Source organism: Nycticebus coucang, chromosome 5 (assembly GCF_027406575.1).
Source record: "Nycticebus coucang isolate mNycCou1 chromosome 5, mNycCou1.pri, whole genome shotgun sequence".
NCBI classification, from domain to species: Eukaryota; Metazoa; Chordata; class Mammalia; order Primates; family Lorisidae; genus Nycticebus; species Nycticebus coucang.
This window is the reverse complement of record NC_069784.1, coordinates 140,148,837-140,171,561: the sequence shown is the minus strand read 5'-3', so window position 1 is coordinate 140,171,561 and position 22,725 is coordinate 140,148,837. Positions and strand designations below refer to the sequence as shown.

General features: G+C 54.8%; 1 protein-coding gene across 4 annotated transcripts in view; it reads left to right on the top strand.

Annotated features, from left to right (window-relative positions):
* Nucleotides 1-18,824, top strand: part of UNC93A (unc-93 homolog A) — a 32,669-nt gene extending 13,845 nt beyond the window's left edge. For 2 of the 4 annotated variants that reach the window (XM_053592715.1, XM_053592714.1), the window contains 8 exons: nucleotides 3,477-3,658; nucleotides 4,418-4,647; nucleotides 6,033-6,158; nucleotides 6,892-6,980; nucleotides 10,001-10,212; nucleotides 11,661-11,796; nucleotides 12,865-12,996; nucleotides 18,080-18,824. In XM_053592715.1, the coding sequence (XP_053448690.1) occupies nucleotides 3,477-3,658; nucleotides 4,418-4,647; nucleotides 6,033-6,158; nucleotides 6,892-6,980; nucleotides 10,001-10,212; nucleotides 11,661-11,796; nucleotides 12,865-12,996; nucleotides 18,080-18,345 (1,373 nt within the window). In that variant the 3' untranslated portion in view covers nucleotides 18,346-18,824. The remainder of the gene's footprint in view (nucleotides 1-3,476; nucleotides 3,659-4,417; nucleotides 4,648-6,032; nucleotides 6,159-6,891; nucleotides 6,981-10,000; nucleotides 10,213-11,660; nucleotides 11,797-12,864; nucleotides 12,997-18,079) is intronic. The other 2 variants (XM_053592717.1, XM_053592716.1) reach the window with 2 other exon arrangements.
* Nucleotides 18,825-22,725: the final 3,901 nt, after the last annotated feature.

Below are 22,725 nucleotides of genomic sequence, written 5' to 3'. Positions count from 1 at the left end.
ACCTTCCTATCTCCAGCACCTCCCTCTCTCCAGCACCTCCCTCTCTCCAGCACCTCCCTCTCTCCAGCACCTTTCTCTCTCCAGCACCCTCCTCTCTCCAGCACCTCCCTCTCCCCAGCACCCGCCTCTCTCCAGCACCCTCTTCTCTCCAGCACCTGCCCCTCTCCAGCACCCTCTTCTCTCCAGCACCTCCCTCTCCCCAGCACCAGCCTCTCTCCAGCACCCTCTTCTCTCCAGCACCTGCCCCTCTCCAGCACCCTCTTCTCTCCAGCACCTCCCTCTCTCCAGCACTTCCCTCTCTCCAGCACTCTCTTCTCTCCAGCACCTCCCTCTCTCCAGCACCTCCCTCTCTCCAGCACCTCCCTCTCTCCAGCACCTTCCTCTCTCCAGCACCTCCCTCTCTCCAGCACCTTTCTCTCTCCAGCACCCTCCTCTCTCCAGCACCTCCCTCTCCCCAGCACCCGCCTCTCTCCAGCACCCTCTTCTCTCCAGCACCTGCCCCTCTCCAGCACCCTGTTCTCTCCAGCACCTCCCTCTCTCCAGCACCTCCCTCTCTCCAGCACCTCCCTCTCTCCAGCACCTCTCTCTCTCCAGCACCTCTCTCTCTCCAGCACCTCCCTCTCTCTAGCACCTTCCTCTCTCCACACCCACCTCTCTCCAGCACCTTCCTCTCTCCAGCACCTCCCTCTCTCCAGCACCTCCCTCACTCCAGCACCATCCTCTCTCCACCACCTCCCTCTCCCCAGCACCCGCCTCTCTTCAGCACCCTCCTCTCTCCACACCCGCCTCTCTCCAGCACCTCCCTCTCTCCACACCCGCCTCTCTCCAGCACTTTCCTCACTCCAGCACCTTCCTCTTTCCAGCATCTCCCTCTCCAACATCTGCCTCTCTCTAGCACCTCCCTCACTCCAGCCCCTGTCTGCTACATCTGTCCAGCTTCCTTCCCAGGCCCCAGGGAAGCTCCACATCCCTGGGCTTTCCTCACCTCTACGTCTGTGCTCCTCTGGTCATTGCCTGGTCCGTGTGGGCTCAACCAGCCCCGCTCATGCTGGGCAGCTTTCCTGGCCAGATGGCAGGTGCCTGCTGCTGGTCTCACTGACACACTGTCAGCCCCTGTGCGTCCCCCAGCTCCTTGAGGAGAGTGAGGGTTCTAGTTTCCTCCTGCATCACCACAGCCTCGGTTGTCAGTGCCAATGTGCTTTCTCTAGAACTGTAGGGATGACGGAGTTGTTTGTACAAGGTCTTAGGAAATTCAACACTCATGCATGTTTGCTTTCATGCATGTGTTTTGCAGATCACTGTCTAACACAGGTGTCCTCAAACTTTTTAAACAGGGGCCAATTCATTGTCCCTCAGACCGTTGCAGGGCTGGACTACAGTTTTTTAAAAAAAAAAACTATGAACAAATTCCTATGCACACTGCACATATCTTATTTTGAAGTAAAAGAACAAACGGGAACAAATACAATTCACACCTCCTCATGTGGCCCGCGGCCGCAGTTTGAGAATGCCTGGTCTAACACATACACGGACGAGTGTCTGAACATGGTCATTCACACAGGACAAGACATTTGCTTTTAAAATTATGTTCCTGCTGTGACTATTGAGATGTGTCTTTCCCTCCTAGTGGTTCGCAATCAAGCTCCCCTATAAATGGCAAACATGCCCAGCAGTCTGCAGCAGCCCCATGGGAGGCAAAGACATCCCAATCCAGAGAAACACCGCACTTTCCGTTAAGGTGCGTGGAGGCAGTAAGGTCATCAATACACACACATTTAACGCAAAGTCAGGAAAACAGAGGCCTGGGCTACACCAGCTCACTCACTCTATACTCCTGGCAACTCAAGTTATAAGTAAAATTTCCAGAGAACCCCCCCTTCAGAGGACAGTGCTCAATTTCCATCTCCCAACCTGATTTAAGAACATCTTTGGCAGAGGCCATTCTTGCCTTCAGTTTTAATTAACTGAGGAATATTATTAAGTACCTGCTCTGGACAAGGCACTGGGACAGATTTTTAGAAGCAGAGTGTTTTCCCTGCCTTCATAGAGATTGTCATCCAGTTGTGGTGACACTGAGGGTGACCAGGACATGGGCAGCGAGGTTGCATTTCTGGTTTAGAGAGAGATTCTAAATCACTACACCAGATGAGGGTTGCAGGGATAGGTGTGTGGGGGCAGGCAGAGACCTTCATCTGGGCTTGGAGAGAGGGCACAGTCAAAAAGCGGGGTGGTGGGGGGGACGAAGAGGAAGGTTGGTGTGACGGGGCTGTGCTGAATGAGGAGTGAGTCTGGGGGCTGGACACACCAGTGGATGGAATGACGGGAAGGGACATCTTGGAAAGTGGAACTCGGCAGACCTCTTGTTACAGGACGTTCTGTCTTGTTAGGGAAACCCAGTAGCAAGGAATTTCAATAGTACTATGAGCTGGACTGTGTCACCCTAAGTTATACATGTAGAAACTCTCACCTTCCAGGACCATGTGTGAGACTGTTTGGAGATGGGGCCTGCACCAAGGTGACCAGGTTAAGACGAGGTCATTAAGGTGGACCTAATCCCAGGTGGTTGGTCCTTACGGGGAGTGATCAGGGCATAGACACACAGGTGGATGACCACAAAAGGCTGTCCTCACACCCAGGTGGGAGACTGTGCACTGGCCCTGAGGTCTGCTTGGTCATGTCCTCGGGACTCTAGTGCTCTGAGGAAAATAAGTTGTATTGTTTCCGTGACCCAGTTTTTGACATTTTGTCAGGGCAGCCCTAGCAGGCTGAAGCACAGGAATCAGAATAATTGGGTTCGGCTCGTTAGAGGTGGCTGAGGTCCTGCTGTGTCACTTAAAGCACCGTCTCTTGGCCAGGAGGGGCTGGTGTGCGTGGGGCTCTTGCTTCTGTATCCAGCGCGTTGTTGACATTAAGGGGTAGTTTCCTAAGAAATGGGCTCTGGTTTCTGCTGGGGAAGAGACCCCACCTGAGGCACTCTGTCCTCCAGGGTATAACCAGTGGCCTGGAGGTGCAGGCCCCCCGTGCACCAAAGGGTCAGGCACAGGTGGGGTGCGGCACACAGACACCCCTCACCCTCAGCCACCACCTTCCCTTCCTTCTCCCCTCTTATGAGTGCAGTTAGAGGAAGAAACGGTTTTGCTGAGTGTTCTCTCTGTAAGTCCCAACATTGTCCTGGGCCTGCTCGTGACAGCTTGGCCCTGTTTCCTGCTGGCCCCGCGAGCACCTCAGCCTTGCTGCAGGCAGCGCCCCCCCCCCCCTCCCGCTACCCACGGACGCAGGCCACCTCTCCAAGCTGCCCTCCAGCCCTGGGCTGAAACCTCCCCTCCCTGGAGTCCCCAGTGCTGACTGCTGTTGTTGGGCTCTGCCTGCAGTGTCCTCCCGTCAACCATAGAAACGACTCCCAGGGCAGCTGCTGGCAGGTCCCAGAACGCGAAGCGCCCTGTCCCCGCCTCTGATGGTCGGTTCTATCCCCACAGAGCAGCCTGTACAGCGAGGAGGGCCTGGGCGTGTCGGCGCTGAGCACCCTGTACGGCGCCGTGCTGCTGTCCTCCATGCTCCTGCCGCCTCTGCTCATCCGCAGCCTGGGCTGCAAGTGGACCATCGTGGTCTCCATGTGTGGCTATGTCGCCTTCTCCATAGGAAACTTCTACGCCAGCTGGTGAGGCCGCCCCGCGCGCCCTGCACCCTTCCTACCATCCCCGTTTCCGCCCGAGGACCACGTCGAGGATTATTGCTATTTTCCCACTGAGGCTCCTGTGTCCCCTGCTACCTGCAAGTCCCTGTCCCAGCTTCCTCCTGGAATCTGCCCTGGGCCTCAGCTTCCTTCTCCATGCCAGGGAGCATCTGTGGCCCAGTAATGACAGAGAGAGCCTAACACAGACACAGGGCGAGTCTCACGGAGACTTGACCAGGACAAAAGCACCAGGCCGCCTGCAGCAGCTGGGCACGGCCAGGCTGGCCTGCAGGGACCTGTCTGAGGTCCTCAAAGATCAGGCTTCAAGGCCTTCAGCCCGCCCTGTCCCCAGGAGCAGCTCCCTAGTGACACTGAGCTGTAACTCAGGACATGCTGGTCATGAGGCTTCCCCTTCTTCCTTTCCTGTAACTGTGGCGTTTTCTCACAGACTCCCTATGGAGAGAGGCCAGGTGGCCAGCAGCCCTGGGAAGCTGCTGGAAACGCCCAAGGCCATGCAGCCTCCTTTGCGCTCTTTACTTTGTGGCTTTAGTTTCATCCAAATGCAAGAAACCTCGCTGATGTGAATTTCACATTAGCAAATGAACCAAACCAGAAATGGCTCTGTGCCCGTTTGTTGGGATCTAAATGCAGACAACCAACACCTACCGGTGCTGGCGGCAGGCGGGGCAGTGGCTTTGCTCCCCACCGGGCCGCGGTGCCACGAGGGGTGCCCTCTGCCCGCAGGTACACTCTGATCCCCACCTCCATCCTGCTGGGGCTGGGGGCCGCCCCGCTGTGGTCCACACAGTGCACCTACCTGACCATCATGGGGAACGAGAGTGCCAAGAAGGAGGGGAAGCTCGGCAAGGACGTGGTGAACCAGTACTTCGGCATCTTCTTCCTCATCTTCCAGTCGTCCGGCGTGTGGGGCAACTTGATCTCCTCTCTGGTCTTCGGCCAGACGCCCAGCAAAGGTAAAAGGGAGGGGCCGGCAACATTTCCCATTAGAGCCGGGTCTGGCGGTGGCCACTGGGGCACCTGCGACTCCGGGGATGCACCTGCCTGGATCCCATAACGTGGGCTGGAGAGTGAGGCCCCACACGTGTGACCCTGGACTGCCTGCAACCCACTCACCTGTGCTGCTGTCCCGTCCCCCACAGCGGCAGGGGAGCCCCAGGGAAGGGGCATGTGGGAAACCACCAGAGGGATTGGGGTTCATGGAGTCACAATGTTTTTTTTTAAACTTGGATTTGTTGGACTTCTTTTCCTGCTAAGTCGATCCACCTTTCCCCCCTTAACTCACATGGACAGGTGGATGGTTAATCCACCCGCGTCTTGCCCAGACGTGACAGCAGGTGTGTCCCGGCCTCCTGCCCATGTCCTTCATGCCCAGGTTGAGGGTCAAACTAAGGGCACAGGGAAAAAATCGCATCAGTCCTTGCAGGAAACCTCTCCCCATGTGGTAAAAAACACTGACCGTCCTAAGGGTCACCTGGCTCCTCCGGTGCCATCCTATGTAAAATCCACCTTTGGGGACCTCTGTAGCCAAACACTTTCTCTCTTTTTCTCATATAATGTCATCACTGCTAAGTGCATCTGAAGAAGGGCAGCCCAGGGTGAGCCCTGATCCACAAAAACACACCAGGGACGGGGGTAAAGTTCAGCCCCTGGGTCACGACTGGTATGAGGTGGAGCAGCCGGGCCGCTGAACCCAGTCCTCCCGCTGCGCCGCCGGACGTAGGATTTGAGGCCAGGAGGCATTTTGAGAGCTGTGCGGGGCCTCCCCCCTCTTCAGGCCTCCTGTTTGCTGCTTCCCTCCCCGGCCTAGAGGATTCTGTGAGGTCGTGTGTTAGGAAATGTGTGTTGTATAAAGAAGACACCAGCTGGCGTTTTGGGTGTGCTCTTACTGAGTCTTCGGTTGTACATGTTTTATCCTTTTAGCAGACCAGAGGGCCCTTATTAGCCTTCAACAACAGAAAAGTTAAGAAATACCTGCCCAGAGTCAGGGAGCTGGTTAGAGACGAGGGAGCACCAAGCATTCCTGACACCCAGTTGATGCGCTTTCTTCTTTTTGACTAGTTCTGAGATGTTAAGTAATTTTGGTTATGTCAGGAGAGTAACACAGCAAGTAACCAACACGAATTTCCTGCAGTTCCTCCCTGAGTCTTGGCCTGACACTGATCTGGTTCTCTCCTCCCAGCCAAGGCATCTTAAAACCAAGGCTACAGACACCTGCCCAGCATAAATACACATGTGCAGAGACCCCTGGTCTTTGACACTGACCTCAGAGTGTCCACTGTCCTTCCCACAGACATCTGCATCGCATCTCCTCATGTCACCTTTTGCTCTGAATCCACAGAGTCCATTTCGGAGGAGCAGCTCACATCCTGCGGGGCCAACGACTGCCTCATGGCCACCAGGCCCAGCAACAGCACCCAGCGGCCCTCCCAGGAGCTGGTCTACACCCTGCTGGGCATCTACACAGGTATGTGCCCTGGGCACAGCAAACCAAGCCCCCTTCTGGGCTGGCAAAGGCCATCTCCCGCAATGCACTTGTTTTTCATTTGAAAAATCTTTGTGAAATGTGGGGGCTGGAGTAATGGGGACCAGCAGCACCTCTGGGTCTGGCCAGCACAGTCTGGCACTGCCCTCCAGGTGGGCACTGAGGCATGTCAGCAGAGGCTCCTGAATTGTGGACATGGGGGGCCGTGGCTCCCAGGCAGGACACAGTCTGGTGAGAACTGTGCTCTCACACGGCACCAAACTACAGCCACTTAGGCCTGAGGAGGGTTGTGACCCAGCACGTGCTCCCTGCCTGGTACAGAGCCGGGCACGGTCTCAGGTCACCACACGGACTCCGCTCAGCTCTTGTGGGCAAAGGCACTTGCCAGTGGCTGGGGCCGCAGCGGGATGCAGTGGGGCGTGGACCCTGAGTCCTCACACTTGTCTCCCCATCTCGCTCTCCCGGAGCCTCACAAGCTTTGTGCATCTCCTCTGCTGAGCCCCCTTCTCTCCCAGATGTTTGACTCGAGGTGTGGTTACCTGTTCGCTGTTCCTCTTCTTTCTGGAGAGGACAAGTGTCTGACCTATGACTTAACTCTTATGTTCAAAAGGTTGTTGCTACTTTGTAAAAGATACATTTAGAGGGGTTTTGTTAATGATTTCGAGAGAAGTTTATATGTACTCTTTGTCATTCTTGAATTTTGGAATTCATAAAGGCCTTGGAATGTATTTGAAGAGCAAAGGTCTGTACGCGTCAGCTCTGGGGAGCGGAGCCCGCACCCTGCTGGAGATCAGAAGTCCAAAGGTCAGTGGTCTCCAGGGCTCCATTGCATAGGACACAGGCTGCCGCAGCACTCAGGCCCCTTCACCCCACTCCATCTCAGCTGGCTAAGCGAACTGAACTCTGTGGGCTGAGCAAGATGGGAGCCTCTGTGGTCCAGAACTCCACTGTCAATGAGCTTAGAGTGGAGCGAAGGAGGCAGGAATGCACTCTGCCGACCGAAGCCTGATGGAACAGGAGCTGTGTTCAACGTTCCCGGCCGACGCATAGCTACGCCCTTCTGGATAACTCTGTTCTAGGAAAGCTTCCAAGGGAAGGAGCTCCCTACACTGGGCCCAGAGGGAACAGTGTCTCTGTGACTTCTAGGTCCCCTAGTCCCCCCTCCACATGTTCTGTGCCCTCCCCAGCAACCAACACCCACAGCACGCTCTCTGGTGGCCCCAGACACTCTTCCATGCTGCAGGCCAATCTCAGTTCACAGTCCAGCCACCCAGGAGAGTCTGGTCCAGAAGTGACGTGAAGCCCAGACTGTGCACCTGTGACCTGAAGAAGCCTTCCTATCCTGATCAAGGCCTCCAGGCAGGATCTGTATGTCCCCTTCTGTCAAAACAAAGCCATTTGCCAAAAAAGAAAAATACGGTGAGCCAGGAAAACAGACTAAAGGAACAGGCACACACCATCACCCAGGGCAGGTGTCCAGGTGCCTGAGCACCGTGCTCATGGCAAAGTCTCCTGCAGAGAGTGAGTCTGTTGGTCACAAAATGTCACCCAGTTTGTGTCCCCTCAGAAGGTTCTGGGTCAGTGACCTCTGGATATGCACATATTTCTGAATAAAAGATAGGGGCTCTGTACACATGACCTTGCAGCCTCCCTGTGGCTTCTCGTCCCAGGGATGGTAGTGTGCAGTTCAGCTGCCCACAAGGCAGGACTGTGGAGAAGAGGCTGTCTTTCAGGCAGCTGGAGGGTGGCTCTCAAAGTGGGAATAGCCACCGGCTTACAAGCCCATCAGACTAAAGGAAAAGAAGGGTGACCATAAGATGACCATGGGGAGAGCTGATCAGGTGTTCACGCAGGGTCTCATAAAGTTTATGAAAATGTTCGTTTTTCATGAAATGGGAGGTGGCTGTGTTTAGCCAAGGTGGGAAAGTAGCTAGACAGCCAAAAGTAATGCTTAAAAGTACATTAGCAGCCCTCTGGGTAGAAACTCATCAACAGGGCATTTTCTGAGACGGGTATCAGGAAAGGCTTCGTCATGTCCTTTTGCGTAAACATCCCCACGCCTGCCATCCTGGGCCACAGAGATACAGCAGGTCTCTCCTAACAGGTCACACCAAGAGCCTGCTAGGCTTCAGACATAGAAAGTAGAAAATAGGTCACGTCGTCTTTAAAGGAAGACTGCTCTAAGCCGTCAGAGTTGGAAATGAGTCATCGAACACTGTTCTGGAAGGTCCTGGCCAGTGTGAGGAGGAAGGGGAAGGATCTGGCTGCCTGGAAGGAAGCTGTGCTGCCCACACCACATGTGCTCTCACTGCAGGTGGGAGGGGAAACAGCAGTGATGCAAAGAGCACAGAGGGCCCACGAATCCCTCCGGGAACAGCAGGGTTTCCACGGAAGGTGACGACAGCTAATGAGCGTGAGTTCTCCATGTAGAGAGAAGGTGGATCAGATGACCAAGTGAGTGGATGTAAAGATGGAGCTTCCATCGTTAGAGCCACAAGACGGTGCAGGACATCCCCTCACGGGCGAAACAGGCAGCTGAAGAGGCTTTTTATAATCCTTTCACTTGGTTCAAAATGCAAATACAATAGCCCCCCCTTACCCCAGTTTTGTTTTCTGTGGTTTCTGTTACCCACAGTCGACTTCAGTCTCAAAATATTAAGTGGAAAATTTCAGCAATAAATAATTCATAAGATTTAAGTTGCACACTGTTCTGAGCAGTGTGATGAAATCTCATGCTGGAACGTGGTCTCCAGACTGTCCCCTCTGCCAGTCACTCAGTAGCCATCTGGGTCATCAGATTGACAACACATACTGTGTATAAAGACCAGTGCTACCCGCAGTTTCAGGGACCCATGGAGGACTTGGAAGGTGTCCCCTTTGGGCAGAGTGGATGAAAAGTCTCCCTCCCTGCTGTCCTTCAGCCCCCAGGCCTGTGCCCATAGAAAGCCCATGTCTGCTTTGCTTCTTGGACACACCAGTGCACACACAGGCCGACCTCCACATCCTCCTCATTGCAGACGCTGCATATGGCTCTGTACCTGCTCTGCACATGGCTCTGCACACAGCTCTGCACCTGCTCTGCACCTGCTCTGACAGCTCTGCACACAGCTCTGACAGCTCTGCACACAGCTCTGCACCTGCTCTGACAGCTCTGCACACAGCTCTGCACCTGCTCTGCACACAGCTCTGCACCTGCTCTGCACCTACTCTGACGGCTCTGCACACCACTCTGCACCTGCTCTGCACATGGCTCTGCACATGGCTCTGCACACAGCTCCACACCTGCTCTGCCGCTTCCTTTCTACCGCCTGTATTGGGGGTTCCTCTAGCTCAATATGCGAAGAGCATCTTTCTTATTCCTTTGAATGCACAATGCTCCCCTGCAGCTGGGATACACCTTGGTGTCTTTAACTGGTTCCTACTGAAGAACTTCCAGACAAATAGGTTTGGGGTGAACAGAAAGTGCAGCAGAGGCACCGTTCTAGGACCTGTCACCCTGAAACGGAGGCTGGCCGTGCGTAGAAATTGCTCCAAGGTTTAGGATTTGAGAACACAGTTGGTGGTTAAGGACGTTGAGAACATCTGGGGTCTCTCTCTGGTTTTCTGTATTTTAGAAAGTGAAGACAATACTGATCTATCTATGTGGGCAGGTCTCTTATGAAAGCCTGGGAGTCCTGTATCAATCACGCACCCTGACATCCAGGTCATTTAGCCCCGTGTGCCTGTTACCACCTCGGACCCGGGTTTCCATGAGCCCTGCCTCTCAAGAGGAGGATAGGGCCCCCAGTCCCGTGCACTGAAGCATCTGTCTTCTGTCTCCCCAGGAAGTGGCATCCTGGCCATCCTGCTGATAGCTGTATTTCTCGAACCCATACAAGACGATCGACGCGACTGTGCAGAGGAGAAGCAGCCACCTTTCTGGTCCACTTTGCTGTCAACTTTCAGGCTGTTTAAAGACAGACGCCTGCGCCTCCTGGTCCTGCTGCCGCTGTACAGTGGGTTACAGCAGGGATTCCTCTCTGGTGAATACACAAGGGTACGAGAGAAAACAAGACCCTGTCAGGCCATGCCTGGTGCCACTGCCGTGCCCATGTGTGCACCTGCGGGAGCAGCAGGGTCCAGCCACCCTCCCCAGGCCCAGGCTGGGGAGAAAAGGGGCTCCTGTGTGCTAAGCCCTGCAGCAGCTGAGTTTATGACTCAAGTCGCCAGCTTCTAAGTGTCTCCTTACCCAGGAAAGGGCCAGAACTATCAAATAGGCAGCTGTTGCCGACTCACCTCATAGAACTATGAGTCTATGTTAGGCTCAAAAATAGGGAGAGACATTAAGTCCATGAATGACACTGACCTTCCTCATCCTCTAGTTTTCAAATTAAGCCTTACAATCTAGAAAGCACTACTCTGCCCAGGCTCTGTCTCCCCGTCCACCCCACCCTCTTCTCTCCCAGGGGAGAGCCTTGCCTTCCTGTTGCTGACCACAACATGTGTAAGTACACTGGGCACTCGGTGATGGCTGACCCCTGGGTTTGGCATACTCAGAGTGACATGTGGCTCCCTGCAGAGGTCTCTCACTGGTTTGCCTGTCAGGGTGGTGTCCTGTCTAAAGCTGCCCTATAGTGAAGTTTTGCCTTAAAACCCACCTCTCAGTAGGTGAGAGCTGAGTGGATAGGAGGTGGGCAGATGCCGTCAAGAGCCAGACTTGGGTTGGACGGCTGCCGTGTCCCACTGGGCCTGCCCTCCCAGGTGAAACCCCCTGGCGGAGGACCCTCCCTGGCTCCTCCCAGTTGGTGCCACCAACTTGGCAAGAACACACAGGCCGAGTCACACATCCCTTGGTGTGAGCATGACCCTGCCATAGCCAGGGCCTGGACTTTACCTGGCAATGCCACTTCCAGGACAGTCTTGATGGAGGGTCTCCCAGGTTCAAAACAGTGAAAACAAGATGACAAAAAAGTCCATTTGTTGTTCCAGACACCTCCCCTCCCCATTAGACTTTATGCCCCACATGTGGCTGCAGTCATGGCCTGGTCATCCCCAGCCCTCTGCGCACCTGTCTTCCGTCCCCACCAGTGACAGCAGCATGTTGGGGTGAGAGTGAGAAGGGCTGCCCAGCCACTTGCTGCAGTGGCCAGGGGGTCTGGGCGCTTTCCTACCTTCTGGTCTCTTGAAGAACTTCTCTGCATTTTCCTCCATCTCCTTCTGACTGTTATCAGGCCTAGAAAGACGTGGTCAGCCTGTCTAGCAAGTCCACGTCAGCCTCTGCATGAAACCGCTCACATGCCTGGACCCAGGGCAGGGTACACAGGGAGGCATTTAGTCCAGATGTGCCCACACAGTTTCCTTTGCCCAGAGAGAATTTTCTTGCAAACACCAGCATTGTCCTCTGGCCCTGGGGGCTGTGAGCCACGTCAGCACATCTGCAGTGGCTCCTGGGGGGCTGTGCCTGGGCTCCAAGAGTGTGCATGACATGGCCCTTCCTCCCTGCAGTCCTACGTCACCTGTGCCCTGGGCATCCAGTTCGTGGGCTACGTGATGATCTGCTTCTCAGCCATCGACTCGCTGTGCTCCCTGCTGTACGGGAGACTCTCCCAGTACACGGGCAGGATTGCCCTTTACCTGCTGGGTAGGTGGCCACTGCGCGGCGCAGGGGGGTGCTGAGAGGGCGGCGTGAACCTGCCCCACAGGGAGGGCCTCCCACAGCACAGGCGTCGCTCCTGCCGGTGGCGCACTTCCCCCGCCCCAGGCACTTGTGCCATGTGGCCAGAGAGCAGGTGGGGCCCTGCGGGGTTTTGTGGAGGCACAAACAAGGGACTTCAAGCCAGTCCTGGGGCCTGGGAGGTGGGGCCCCCGGGGGACACCCCTCAGCTGAGGCAGCTTTGTTCACAATCATCCAGTAATGTGTCAGGTAAAGAGGGACCTCTGGAGCCACTGGGCTCCATCCTGCACTCAGACCCTCTGCACTCTCCCTCTGGGAGAGAGAGACAGTGAGCAGCTATTCGTGCCTGTGAGGTGCCCATGTGATGGGTGAGCATGAGCAGACTGGGAGACAGAGAGAGGTGAAGTGACTTGCCAGGGGCCACCCAGCCTCGTGGAGCACAGGCCAGACCACTTTCCTAGCTCCAGAGACCCTGCGCTCTCTGCTCCTGCACAGTGTGGAGAGGTCATAGATGTCCTTGTCCGTATAGTTAGAGACATCACAGTGTCTGCTGGCCACTAGGCCACAAGTGGGAGCACAGGAATCCCCTGCCTAGGTGGTCCCCAGTCTGTCCAGAGGCCCTGTGGAGACGTGGCCAGCCCTGTCCTTTATGGTCTCTCCACAGGGGCTGGGTCCCCCAGCTCTGCTCCCATGCAAGGCCCTTCCCTTTGTCAGCCCGTGTGAATCCTCGCAGCTCAGGGGCCCCCACAGGCCACACAAGGTGGCTGTCCCTCCACTCCCGGAGGCCGCCCTTGTGGCCTGCCAGGCTGGGCCACACCCCACAGGGCAGATGGCAGTGTACACACAAGTCAGCTCACAAGCAAGCATTGGAGTCCCCTGAAGAGACCACTTTGGGGGCACTTTAAGGAAAATTCATTTGGGCAGGAGATAGGTGTGGAAGGTCTCACAGACAAGGGCATTTGTGACAGCACAGTTGATGCTGCTGAGCGGCGGGGCCACAGCACTCACGGCTCCGGGCTTCCCCTCTGCCCCCAGGTGCAGGCACCCAGATGTCCTGTGCCATCGCCCTCCTGCTGTGGAGGCCTCACCCGGACCATCTGGCTGTGTACTTCGTGTTCCCCGGCCTGTGGGGTGTGGCAGACGCCGTCTGGCAGACGCAGAACAATGGTGAGTGCCTGGCATGGCCACCGCTCCTCCACAGGTCTCCCCAGCGTGGCCGCCCACTGCAGAGGGCTGAGCAGTGTGCCCGGCCAGGGCAGGTGAGTGGGAAATGAAAAGTGGGGCCAGCGTCACCCTCCGGTCAGCACTGCTGCCTCTGAGCATCCTCAGGTCTATAATGTAAAGAGGCTCCCCTTGTGGCAGGTTCTCCTCAGGGAGAACTTGTCCAGCCTGGCACAGGGCCTGTCCTTACAGGAAGGGTTCCCTCATGACTTTCAGTGCTGGTCAGAGCCTTGCTGAGCAGAGGCACCTGCCCCCAGGCACCATGTGTGGGGCTGCGGCTGTAGGCTATGCAAAGCACTCTCAGGTGTGGGGGACACAGTAGACATGGACCCAACCATGCCACAGGTCGCTAGGATCCGTGTCCTGCAGGATGCTCCAGGGCTGCAGGGACAGCAGCGGGTTTCCTGGGAGTGCAGCATGGGAGTCGGCGGGGAGGGCAGGGCAGGCTTGTCCTGGGGTTGCACCTGAGTCCAGTGGCCTGGAGGGACTGTGGAGGAGAGACAGGCCAGGCCTAGGCATGCAGAGTGGCTTGCCTGGGAAGGGGCCAGCGGTTCCAGTGAGGAGTGACGGGTAGCCTTGTGACACTCTGGTGCTCGCTGACCAGGGAAAATCACTGCATGACTCAGGGACAGGCAAAGGGACCAAAATAAGGGTCCCACAGCTGCACGGGCCATGGGGCGGGAAGGAGCACATGGCGAGGAGGCCCGGAGGGAGGCGCCTCGACACCGGGGCACTGGGCCAGGCTTGGCGTCCTGACTCCAGGAGGGAGAACAGCTGGCAAGTGGAGGATCCTGCTTTGAGAGAGAAGTGGGGGTGCCCTCAGGAGGAGGATGCCTGCCCTGTGGAGACTAAGCAGAATGAAGTTTCCTGCAGGACAAGCAGGCAGCTCTCTTGCCATGGGGAAAGGAGTTAATATCATTCATCTGATGAAGTGAATTTTCCCGTGGAGTGAGTCAAGGGTGACCACAGCAGACAGCACCTACCAGGTGCTCACTGAGGGGCAGGGACACCAGAGTCCTCTGAATAAAAGTGTCCACTCTAGAGCCCTGTGGGAAGGCACTGCCCTGACCACACAGCATGGGGAGGCTGGGCGGGAGGGGCAGAGAGCAGGCGCCGCTCCGATGGTTGGATGTGGCAGGGCTGAGAATTGAGCCCCAAGGGCTCAGGTCAGGCCCACATGACTGAGTGTCCCGCAGCCCCCCAAGGTGACACCAACAGCACACGGGGGTGAGGCCTGGGGCAGCTGCTGGAGGGTGGAGGGATCCCGGCCAGAGAGGAGCAGGTAGTGTGTGTCCAGGGTGCCACGGTTCCCTCAGGGTGCTTGGTGGCCACACACGGGCCAGAGGCAGGAGTGTGTGCCGTCAACTGAGGCTCCACAGAGGGGCGGAGCAAAGGCAGCAAACTCAGAAGGCAGGCAGTTCGTCTCGGGGGGCGTGCAGCCTCTCTGTCTTGGGGGAGGTGGGGAGATAGGACAGGAGGGCTGGTGGTGTCCTGGGCCAAGAGGGTGCCAGACGTGTTGGAATCATGAGGCCCATCTGGTGGCCTGGCAGACAACTGGAGTCCCAGACAGAGGTGACAAGGTCCAGGGCATGGTGCTGGAGGTGGAACTGCTGACGTGGAGTATGAACCCTGGGCGTGATGGGGAAGCCTGCTTGCCAGGAGTGCCCGATGCTCCCATGGTGGTGGGAGAGCCAGTGCCAGCGAGCTCCTGGGATCAGGCGCAAGGCAGGGTGAGGGAGCAGCAGCCAAGCCGTGAAAGGTGCCGGCGGTGGCAGGAACCTGCAGGGAGGAAGCTCGTGCCTGGACGTCTGGCTGGCCGTGTTCTCTGCGGAGAGATGAGCTGTGGGAGTTCAGACAGGCCTATGAGGGAGAAAGGGTGGAAGCAGGGGTGGGGTGTGGAGGAGAGCAGTCAGGACTATGTGTTTCATTTGTGGTGAGGATGGCAGATGTGGGGTTAGTGTGGAAAGAGACCCCACTTAAGGCCCAGGGGTCTGAGATGAGAGATCCAGGGTGCTCTCAGGAGGGATCCTCTTCCCTCCAAGTGATGTCACCAAACTGCCCCTATCCAGAAAACACTAGGGACCAGAAACTGGTAAAACAAGTCCCCTGACCGACTGGGACAGGTCAGTGTTGCAGGGAGGGGCCCAGACGCCGTGAGTGACAAGGACGTGTCTCTGCAGTCACGGTGAGCACTCCGGGCTGCTCCTTTCTATACCATCTGTTTATCCCAAGGCTGAAATCTTGCCTGGGGACAAACCTCTACTGCTGGATTTAGGAGCTGTGTTCTGGGTCTCTTCTCCCGCCTCAGTACATAGGTGGCTTCAGTGAGGTTCTGTGTCAACCGGAGGGTGTAACTTTGGCCTGGTTTGTCTGGTTCAAGGTCAAAGGCCTGGAGGGAAAGATTGGAACTCTCTGAAGGCCGGGCTGTGACACTGCTTCTCAGAACAGATACTGACTTCCTGGCGGGCAGATAAATGAGAACTCATGGGGCCATATGGGCAGCCCACAATTACAAACAAATGTGCGTCACGGAACCTGCAGGAACTGCATCATCACCAGAGAGTCTGTCCTGACGTCCCCCAGATGCAGGACAGGCCCCAAGTTTTACTGAGCACCCCACAGGCATGTGCCTCCTGCTGCTAAAATGCAAACTCTGAAGTCCGGAATTTAAAAAAGCATGCACATGTCAAAATAGACCGCTGTGAGGCTGTTTACCCCCAATATTCCATACAGCAACTTCCTTGATTTTTAAAACGGATGCAGTAAAAAATAGTTTCCTTCCTCCCTGAGACATATGACTAATTACCTTACCTCTCCCTTCCTTTATAAGGACTCAAGATACTTGTGAGCAAAGCCTTTATGCAAATTGTGGGGAAAGTTACCTTTGGTCCAATATATAAATGAAGTTCAAGTCCAATGACCAAGTTGAACAAAGACTCCCTTTAATGAAGGGATGAAATTCTGTGTTTTTGTACAGGTAAAAGGCAATTTTTTTCAAAACCAAAACAGTTGTTGGGAAAAATGTTCTCACATACTTGAGAATTTCCTGAGGAATCCATACTCCCAGTCACCATTAGGGAGCGACTAATACAGAATTCTCTGCTGGCTGCCCCACCCAGCTCTCAGAATTTGCCACCCTGCAGCAGAGCAGGTCAGCAAAGTCTATTCTCTATAACAAAACAAAACAAAGGAAGGAAGTTTTGTGTAGCCATGTCCACGTTTCAAGAACAGCTCTCACTTATTTTTTATTTTCTAAATAGTAAATTGGATAACTATTTTCCCTGAATGTGTAGTTTTCTTTTAAGAATATATGTGGGCCGTATACTTTCCTGATATTAATGGGACTGAACAAGATTCAATGAGATTTGTCCAGCTCACACTCGGGTCAGCTGACTTAACCACCTGACCCCTCCTTCCTGGGGCAGGATTCTGGAATTTCCTCCCCTGGGACTCTGGATTCCTCAGGCTTTGCAGAGCATGTCTGTGCCAGCAACTTGCCCGCCATTTATATGCTGGGACATCTTGAAAAGGATGGTGCAGTTGCCATAGCAACCCTCACGCACCAATGCCTGAAGGGAAGATGCAGACAGGCAGGTCCAAAAAGCACGCCTTTGTCCAGGGATTCTCTCAGTGACATCACCTCTGCCTAAGAGGGACCACACCACCTCCTCCAAGGCCCTCTCGAGGGAGGTGGCCCACTGGGGACCAAGTCCCCCGAAGCCCCTTCTGCACTCTACAAGCCTCAGACTGTTCTCCCCTCCCTGTGGCCACTGACAGGCCTGTGCACAGCCTCCCTCCTCCTAACCTCCCCCTGACACTCCCCTGATCCCGGTGGCCCATGTCTATGCCTCTCACTCTGCCAGGAATATGGAATTTAAAAAATTAAAAGAAACAGCCACTGTCCCCAAGGTCCCTCTGAGATTGAGGTCTGTAACTGTTTGGGGAAACTGCACCCTGCAGAGCCAGGTTCAAGCCCTGGGGTGTCCACACACCTGGACCCGCTTGTCTCCCATATCTGATGGCTTAGCTCAGCTTGTGAAGAGGACATTGGGGTGGCCACCGCACCAGGGTCAGCCCAGAAGGACATGCTGTAGATAAATCTCAGGTGCCCCACATCCCCTGAGGGGTGGCCCGTGGTTGGCCCACAGGAGGTCACGCTGCAAAGCCAGGCCTCTGCCACAAGGTGGAAGCCAGCCTGCGGGGACACCAACTGCTGCCCCAGTACACATGTCCTGCTGTTCCAGCTGCCTCCTCTTACCTCCCGCTGGATTAGGGCCCGACCCCCAGCCTGTTCTATCTCCATTACCTCTGCAAAGACCCCATCTCCAAACACGGCCATGTTCTGAGGGCCTGGGGCTGAGGCTGTAACGCTGTGTGAATTCAGGGGAACATGATTCCCCACAGCACACATAGGCTATTTTCTCCCCAAGCTTCAGGCAACCCCCTATGTGAGGGTCTCCAGTAGCAGGTTCAGCTGTTTTGGTCAGTGCCACCCTGGGGAAGGCACAGGTGGGACCCGCCCTGGGGAAGGCATAGGTAGGACCCGTCCTGGGGAGGGACAGGTGGGAGGGTCGTCTCTGATAGGAATGAAAAGTTCCAACAGCAGGAATCCGGTCTCTGTGGTGGTTGTCTGGATATTCTGAGACTGGGATCACTTATCTGATGAGCTGTTGTACACTCCAGTGAAGGTCCCTGAGTGTCTTTACCAGCAGGTCAGCACTCTGGTTTCCGCTGCTTCTGGCTGCTGGGGCATGGCCTCCTGTGGTGCCACTTGCCTCTGGGCCCTGCTGTCCTCACTCACAGCAGGTGGCTCCTTCTGCGCAACACTCCTGGGTTCCGTGTTTCTTATACTGGTGACAGTTCCTCCCTGCCAGGTAGAGAGGGTTCCACCTGACTTAGTGTAACTCACAGGGGAAAGAATCCTGGTTTTGCTTTTTTTTTTTTAAAGCCCTGATTTTGTGGAGAGAACCAGACAGTGGGGGCAGTGGAAGGCGCCCAGGCCTCGCTCACACGGCCCTCTCTCTTGTAGCTCTGTATGGCGTACTCTTTGAGAAAGACAAGGAGGCCGCCTTCTCCAACTACCGCCTGTGGGAAGCGCTGGGGTTCGTCATCGCCTTCGGGTACAGCACGTTTCTGTGCGTCTACATCAAACTCTACATTCTCCTGGGAGTGCTGACTCTGACCATGGCGGCTTATCTGACCGTCGAGTATCTGGAGTACAAGAACGCGGTGGAACCACTTTCTCCAACACAGTCAAACCCAGGGGAGGAAGGCGAGACACAGACCAAGATGTGAACGCGCCCGTCGGTGGGGTGAACTCAGAAAGTACCTGAGCAAGAGTTTGACTCGAAGACGCCTCAGGCTGACAGTTGATTCTTCTCAACTATTTCAGCAGATACTATACGATTTCCCTTTGTATGTACATTTTCTGCTCTAACAAATTTTAGTCCATCTTATTATCTATAGAGATTGAGAGTGTACATGAAGATGTCAGTTAATTTAAATTCAGATACAAACAATGTTAGAGGGCGATCAACCAAAGAGACTTAACTGGAATCAGAGACTTACCCTTGATTTTGTAGATGTTTTTAAGAGTCGGAAGACTACTTAAGATAATGAAGTCTAACACCTAATTTTACAAATGGCTAAACATTTAAACTTCTAACACCATACAGTTTACAAACAGCCACCTAGCCAACTGAAAAGCCAGACCAGAGTTTACATCTCTTAAACTTACAGAGTCTGGGTTTCTAAATAAAGGCAATTATTTTACAGACTAATCTCCTGTCCACATACTTGTATTTTAAATACTCATATGGAAAACACACACACATCGTCACCACCAAGTAAGCGGTTTGGCATTAACCGCTTACTCTGCCCAGTAAATCATGGGAAGTCATTGAGAGTAATTTCAAATGGGACACACCTTTTAAGACCATCTGTGTGATGGCACTGGCTGGAGAGTGTGCATGTCACGTGCTGTATTCCTGGCTCACAATCTCTGCCCGTGTCCCCATCTTGTTCCCCATCTTCTGGCACCCTCAGCAGCTCTCTCACCACCCCTCTCTGCCCCCTCACCTCTCCATGGTGCTGACTCCCCTGCCTGATCTCTGCCCAGTGCCCCTCTCTGCCCCCTCACCTCTCCATGGTGCTGACTCCCCTGCCTGATCTCTACCCAGTGCCCCTCTCTGTCCCCCTCACCTCTCCATGGTGCTGACTCCCCTGCCTGATCTCTGCCCAGTGCCCCTCTCTGCCCCCTCACCTCTCCATGGTGCTGACTCCCCTGCCTGATCTCTGCCCAGTGCCCCTCTCTGCCCCCTCACCTCTCCATGGTGCTGACTCCCCTGCCTGATCTCTGCCCAGTGCCCCTCTCTGCCCCCTCACCTCTCCATGGTGCTGACTCCCCTGCCTGATCTCTGCCCAGTGCCCCTCTCTGCCCCCTCACCTCTCCATGGTGCTGACTCCCCTGCCTGATCTCTGCCCAGTGCCCCTCTCTGCCCCCTCACCTCTCCATGGTGCTGACTCCCCTGCCTGATCTCTGCCCGGTGCCCCTCTCTGCCCCCTCACCTCTCCATGGTGCTGACTCCCCTGCCTGATCTCTGCCCAGTGCACCTGCTATTTGATTTCTCCTTCACCCTGAGATGCTTCTCCCCCCATTTCTCCTTTGGTTGCTGCTCCCAGGGCTGCTTCTAGCCCTTCTGTGAAGCTGCTCTCTCATCTACATTTAAGTCTTAAGTGTATTTTTATGTGCGCACCCCTCCTGCTGCAGCTAGAGCCAGAATTCCCAGGCCTGGCAGGTGCCCAGCATCTGTGGAGCAAGAATGAGCCCCTGCGTCATCACCATCGCTCTCTCCTCCAACACACCTGAGCCGGGGGGTGGATGCTGGCGGCTCTGGAGACAGCATGGTGATCAGATACACACATGGACTTTTCTTTCTCTAGCTATGTCAGCCAAGCGAGGAGACAGGCAGTGAGCAGATAAACACAGAACTGCAGCCTCCACGGGCCAGTGTTCCACGGCCTCTCAAAGGTCACGTGCCCCAGCCGGCAGAACTTGCCCCCCAGACCGCCATCTCTGACTGCTGGCCACACCCTACTGTCGTCCACTTCGACTGTGTGGTGTGCCTTCTCCCCCACCTGCCCACTGACCAGGGAGTGGGGCCACCATCCACCCACCCATTTCCTGACAGTGGGTCTGTACCCCCTTGTTGTTGTCCTCAGAACTAGATGCTCAGAGACACAGAGGCAAACACTGCACACAGAATGATTATTATGAGAGGGAGACCAAGGCTCGCTCAGGCCTGTGGTGACTTCTCACATTTATTGGGTGTTTTTATACACAGCACTAGACAAAAGAAAAAAAAGGTATAGAAATAGAAGAAGGAACATCTAATGGTGAAATCATAAAGACTGCTAAGAAATTCTGTGTTCAGCACACATGCTGCTGGACACACACACAGCTAGTTCTAAATCAAGACCCTTTGCTCAACACTTTGCTGAAGGCTTAACCACAACGGCTTCTAGCTGTCTTGTTCTTGATTGATTAGTTCCCTGAAACTTAAGAAAGAATAGTTTGCTAAAAGGAGAACAGAGCAGAGCACTTTTCCTGCGACTCCCACAGGTGCCCAGCCCCCAGCTGCAACCGTGCGAAGCCCTCCAGTAACTTTCCTTCCTGCAAACATTTAACTGATTGTTCTTACTAGCCTGGGCATGTCCACAAAGAAAGAAGTTTTTCCATCTTAGGGCAACGTTCCTCAGGGAGCACATGAGGCCATGTCACTTGCTTTGGTTGGGGGGCCAGTACCTGTCCACCCCCTGCCCTCTCAGGTCTCCCAGGCCTGGCCGTCCTTCCTGCAGGGCTCGTCCTCCCCTTCTCCCAGGCCCCAGGTCCCAGGGCAAACCCTTTGACAGTTCTTGCTACAGAAAGGTCACAGTCTTAGCTCTCGATAGTGATAAGTGGTCCTGCCCTAGATGATGAAGTCCCCCCGCCTTGCCAGCCCTGTATTCGTCTTAGCCAAACTCCACTCTCCAATATTTCTCTGAAGTAAAATTCTTTCCCTGGGCAGCCCTTAGCTCACTTGAATCATGTTCAACCTCCCAGACATTTCAGGAATAACCACTAACCCCTCAAGGTCTGCAGTGATCTTCATCCTGAGGCCAGGGCTCATGTCCTCCACTCCCATGGCACTTTGCTTCCCTGCGGCCACCTGCATCCCCAGCTGCTCTTCCTCACCCCCGAGGGGGGGGGGCACCTTCCCAGTTCCTGTGACACAGAGCCTGGGTCATCTCAGAAAGAGTCAAAGTTCAATGAATATTTGGGCAGAAGGCTTCCACCTCAGGCTGGGGACAGGGAACGTCCCTCCAACCTGGAGGTGTAGGAGCTGGTGAGTAAATGGTGCTCCTGGGTGCAAACTGGGTTTAAGTCGAGTCTCATTGGAGGTGGCCTTGGTTTCTCGGTCTGCTCAGAGCATGCTAAGCCTGGAAGACCCTCTTTAGTTAGGAGACTCCCACATTCTGGAGCAGCAAGGCCCCTGCAGAAATCCTGAAGGGGATGGGCCAGACCTAGGGCACGGAGGTGGAAGGCACTAAGGTGTGAATGTGAGGTGTGAAAACTCTGGGGACGAGTCCAAGTCAGAGTGTGGAGTGCCAGACTGCTAGTGATGGCAGGGTTTAAATTATATATATAACATATGCCACAATATTATACCATATTTTCTATTTTTTTTTTTTTTTTGAGACAGAGTGTCACTTTGTCATCCTGGGTAGAGTGCTGTAGAGTCACGATAGCTCTTAGAAACCTCAAACTCATGTTCTCAAACAATCCTTCCATTTCAGCCTCCCAAGTAGCTGGGACTATAGACACCTGCCACCACACCTGGCTAGGTTTCCTATTTTAGTGGAGACAGGGTCTCACTCTTGCCAGGCTAGTCTTGAACGCCTGAGCTCAAGCAATCCACCCACCTCGCCCTCCCAGAGTGCTGGGATTACAGGCATGAGCCACTGTGTCTGGCCTATACAACATTTTTTAAAAACTAAAGATATATCTAAAAGAAAACTTCAGAACATGTAATGAAGAGAAAATGGGTGTGTCAGCAACGGGGTCTGGTCACTGAATCTGCTGGCCTAAGCTTGCAGGCAGCTGAGGCAAAGCCAGAAACGTGAATTACCCACGTCACCATTGATCATGGGAGGCTGCCAGGCTCCTGGTGTGAGGGGCTTTCCACATGGCACTTGTGGTCTTTAGTAGGAGCTAAGGGCCTTCCCAAGAGCAGTTCTGAGAACATGGTGCAGCCAGGCTGGCTAAAGAGGCCGACCTGCAGCTTTCAGGTAGATCAGTGGAGTCATTTTTTGTGGCATCTCACATAAATCTAGAACATTCTACTCCAAAGCCTCTGTCGAGCCAACCTGGGAAGTGAGGGAGAGCCCACAAACTACTCACCACAGTGAGAGCAGAGAGAAGAAGAAAACAACATCCATCTTTCCAGCTTCACGTTCAAATCAGAAACAATTATTTTTCCTGCCCAAGTCTATTTCTAGGCTTGGATCCAAAAGGGCCTCTAAGCCCACTGGGCCCAACTCCAGCTACTTCCAGAATGTTCTCTCAGAATTTCCTGCCCACCTTCTCCAGCCCTGGGGGCAGATCACACCAGCTGAGAGGACACCTGACCCTGGAGG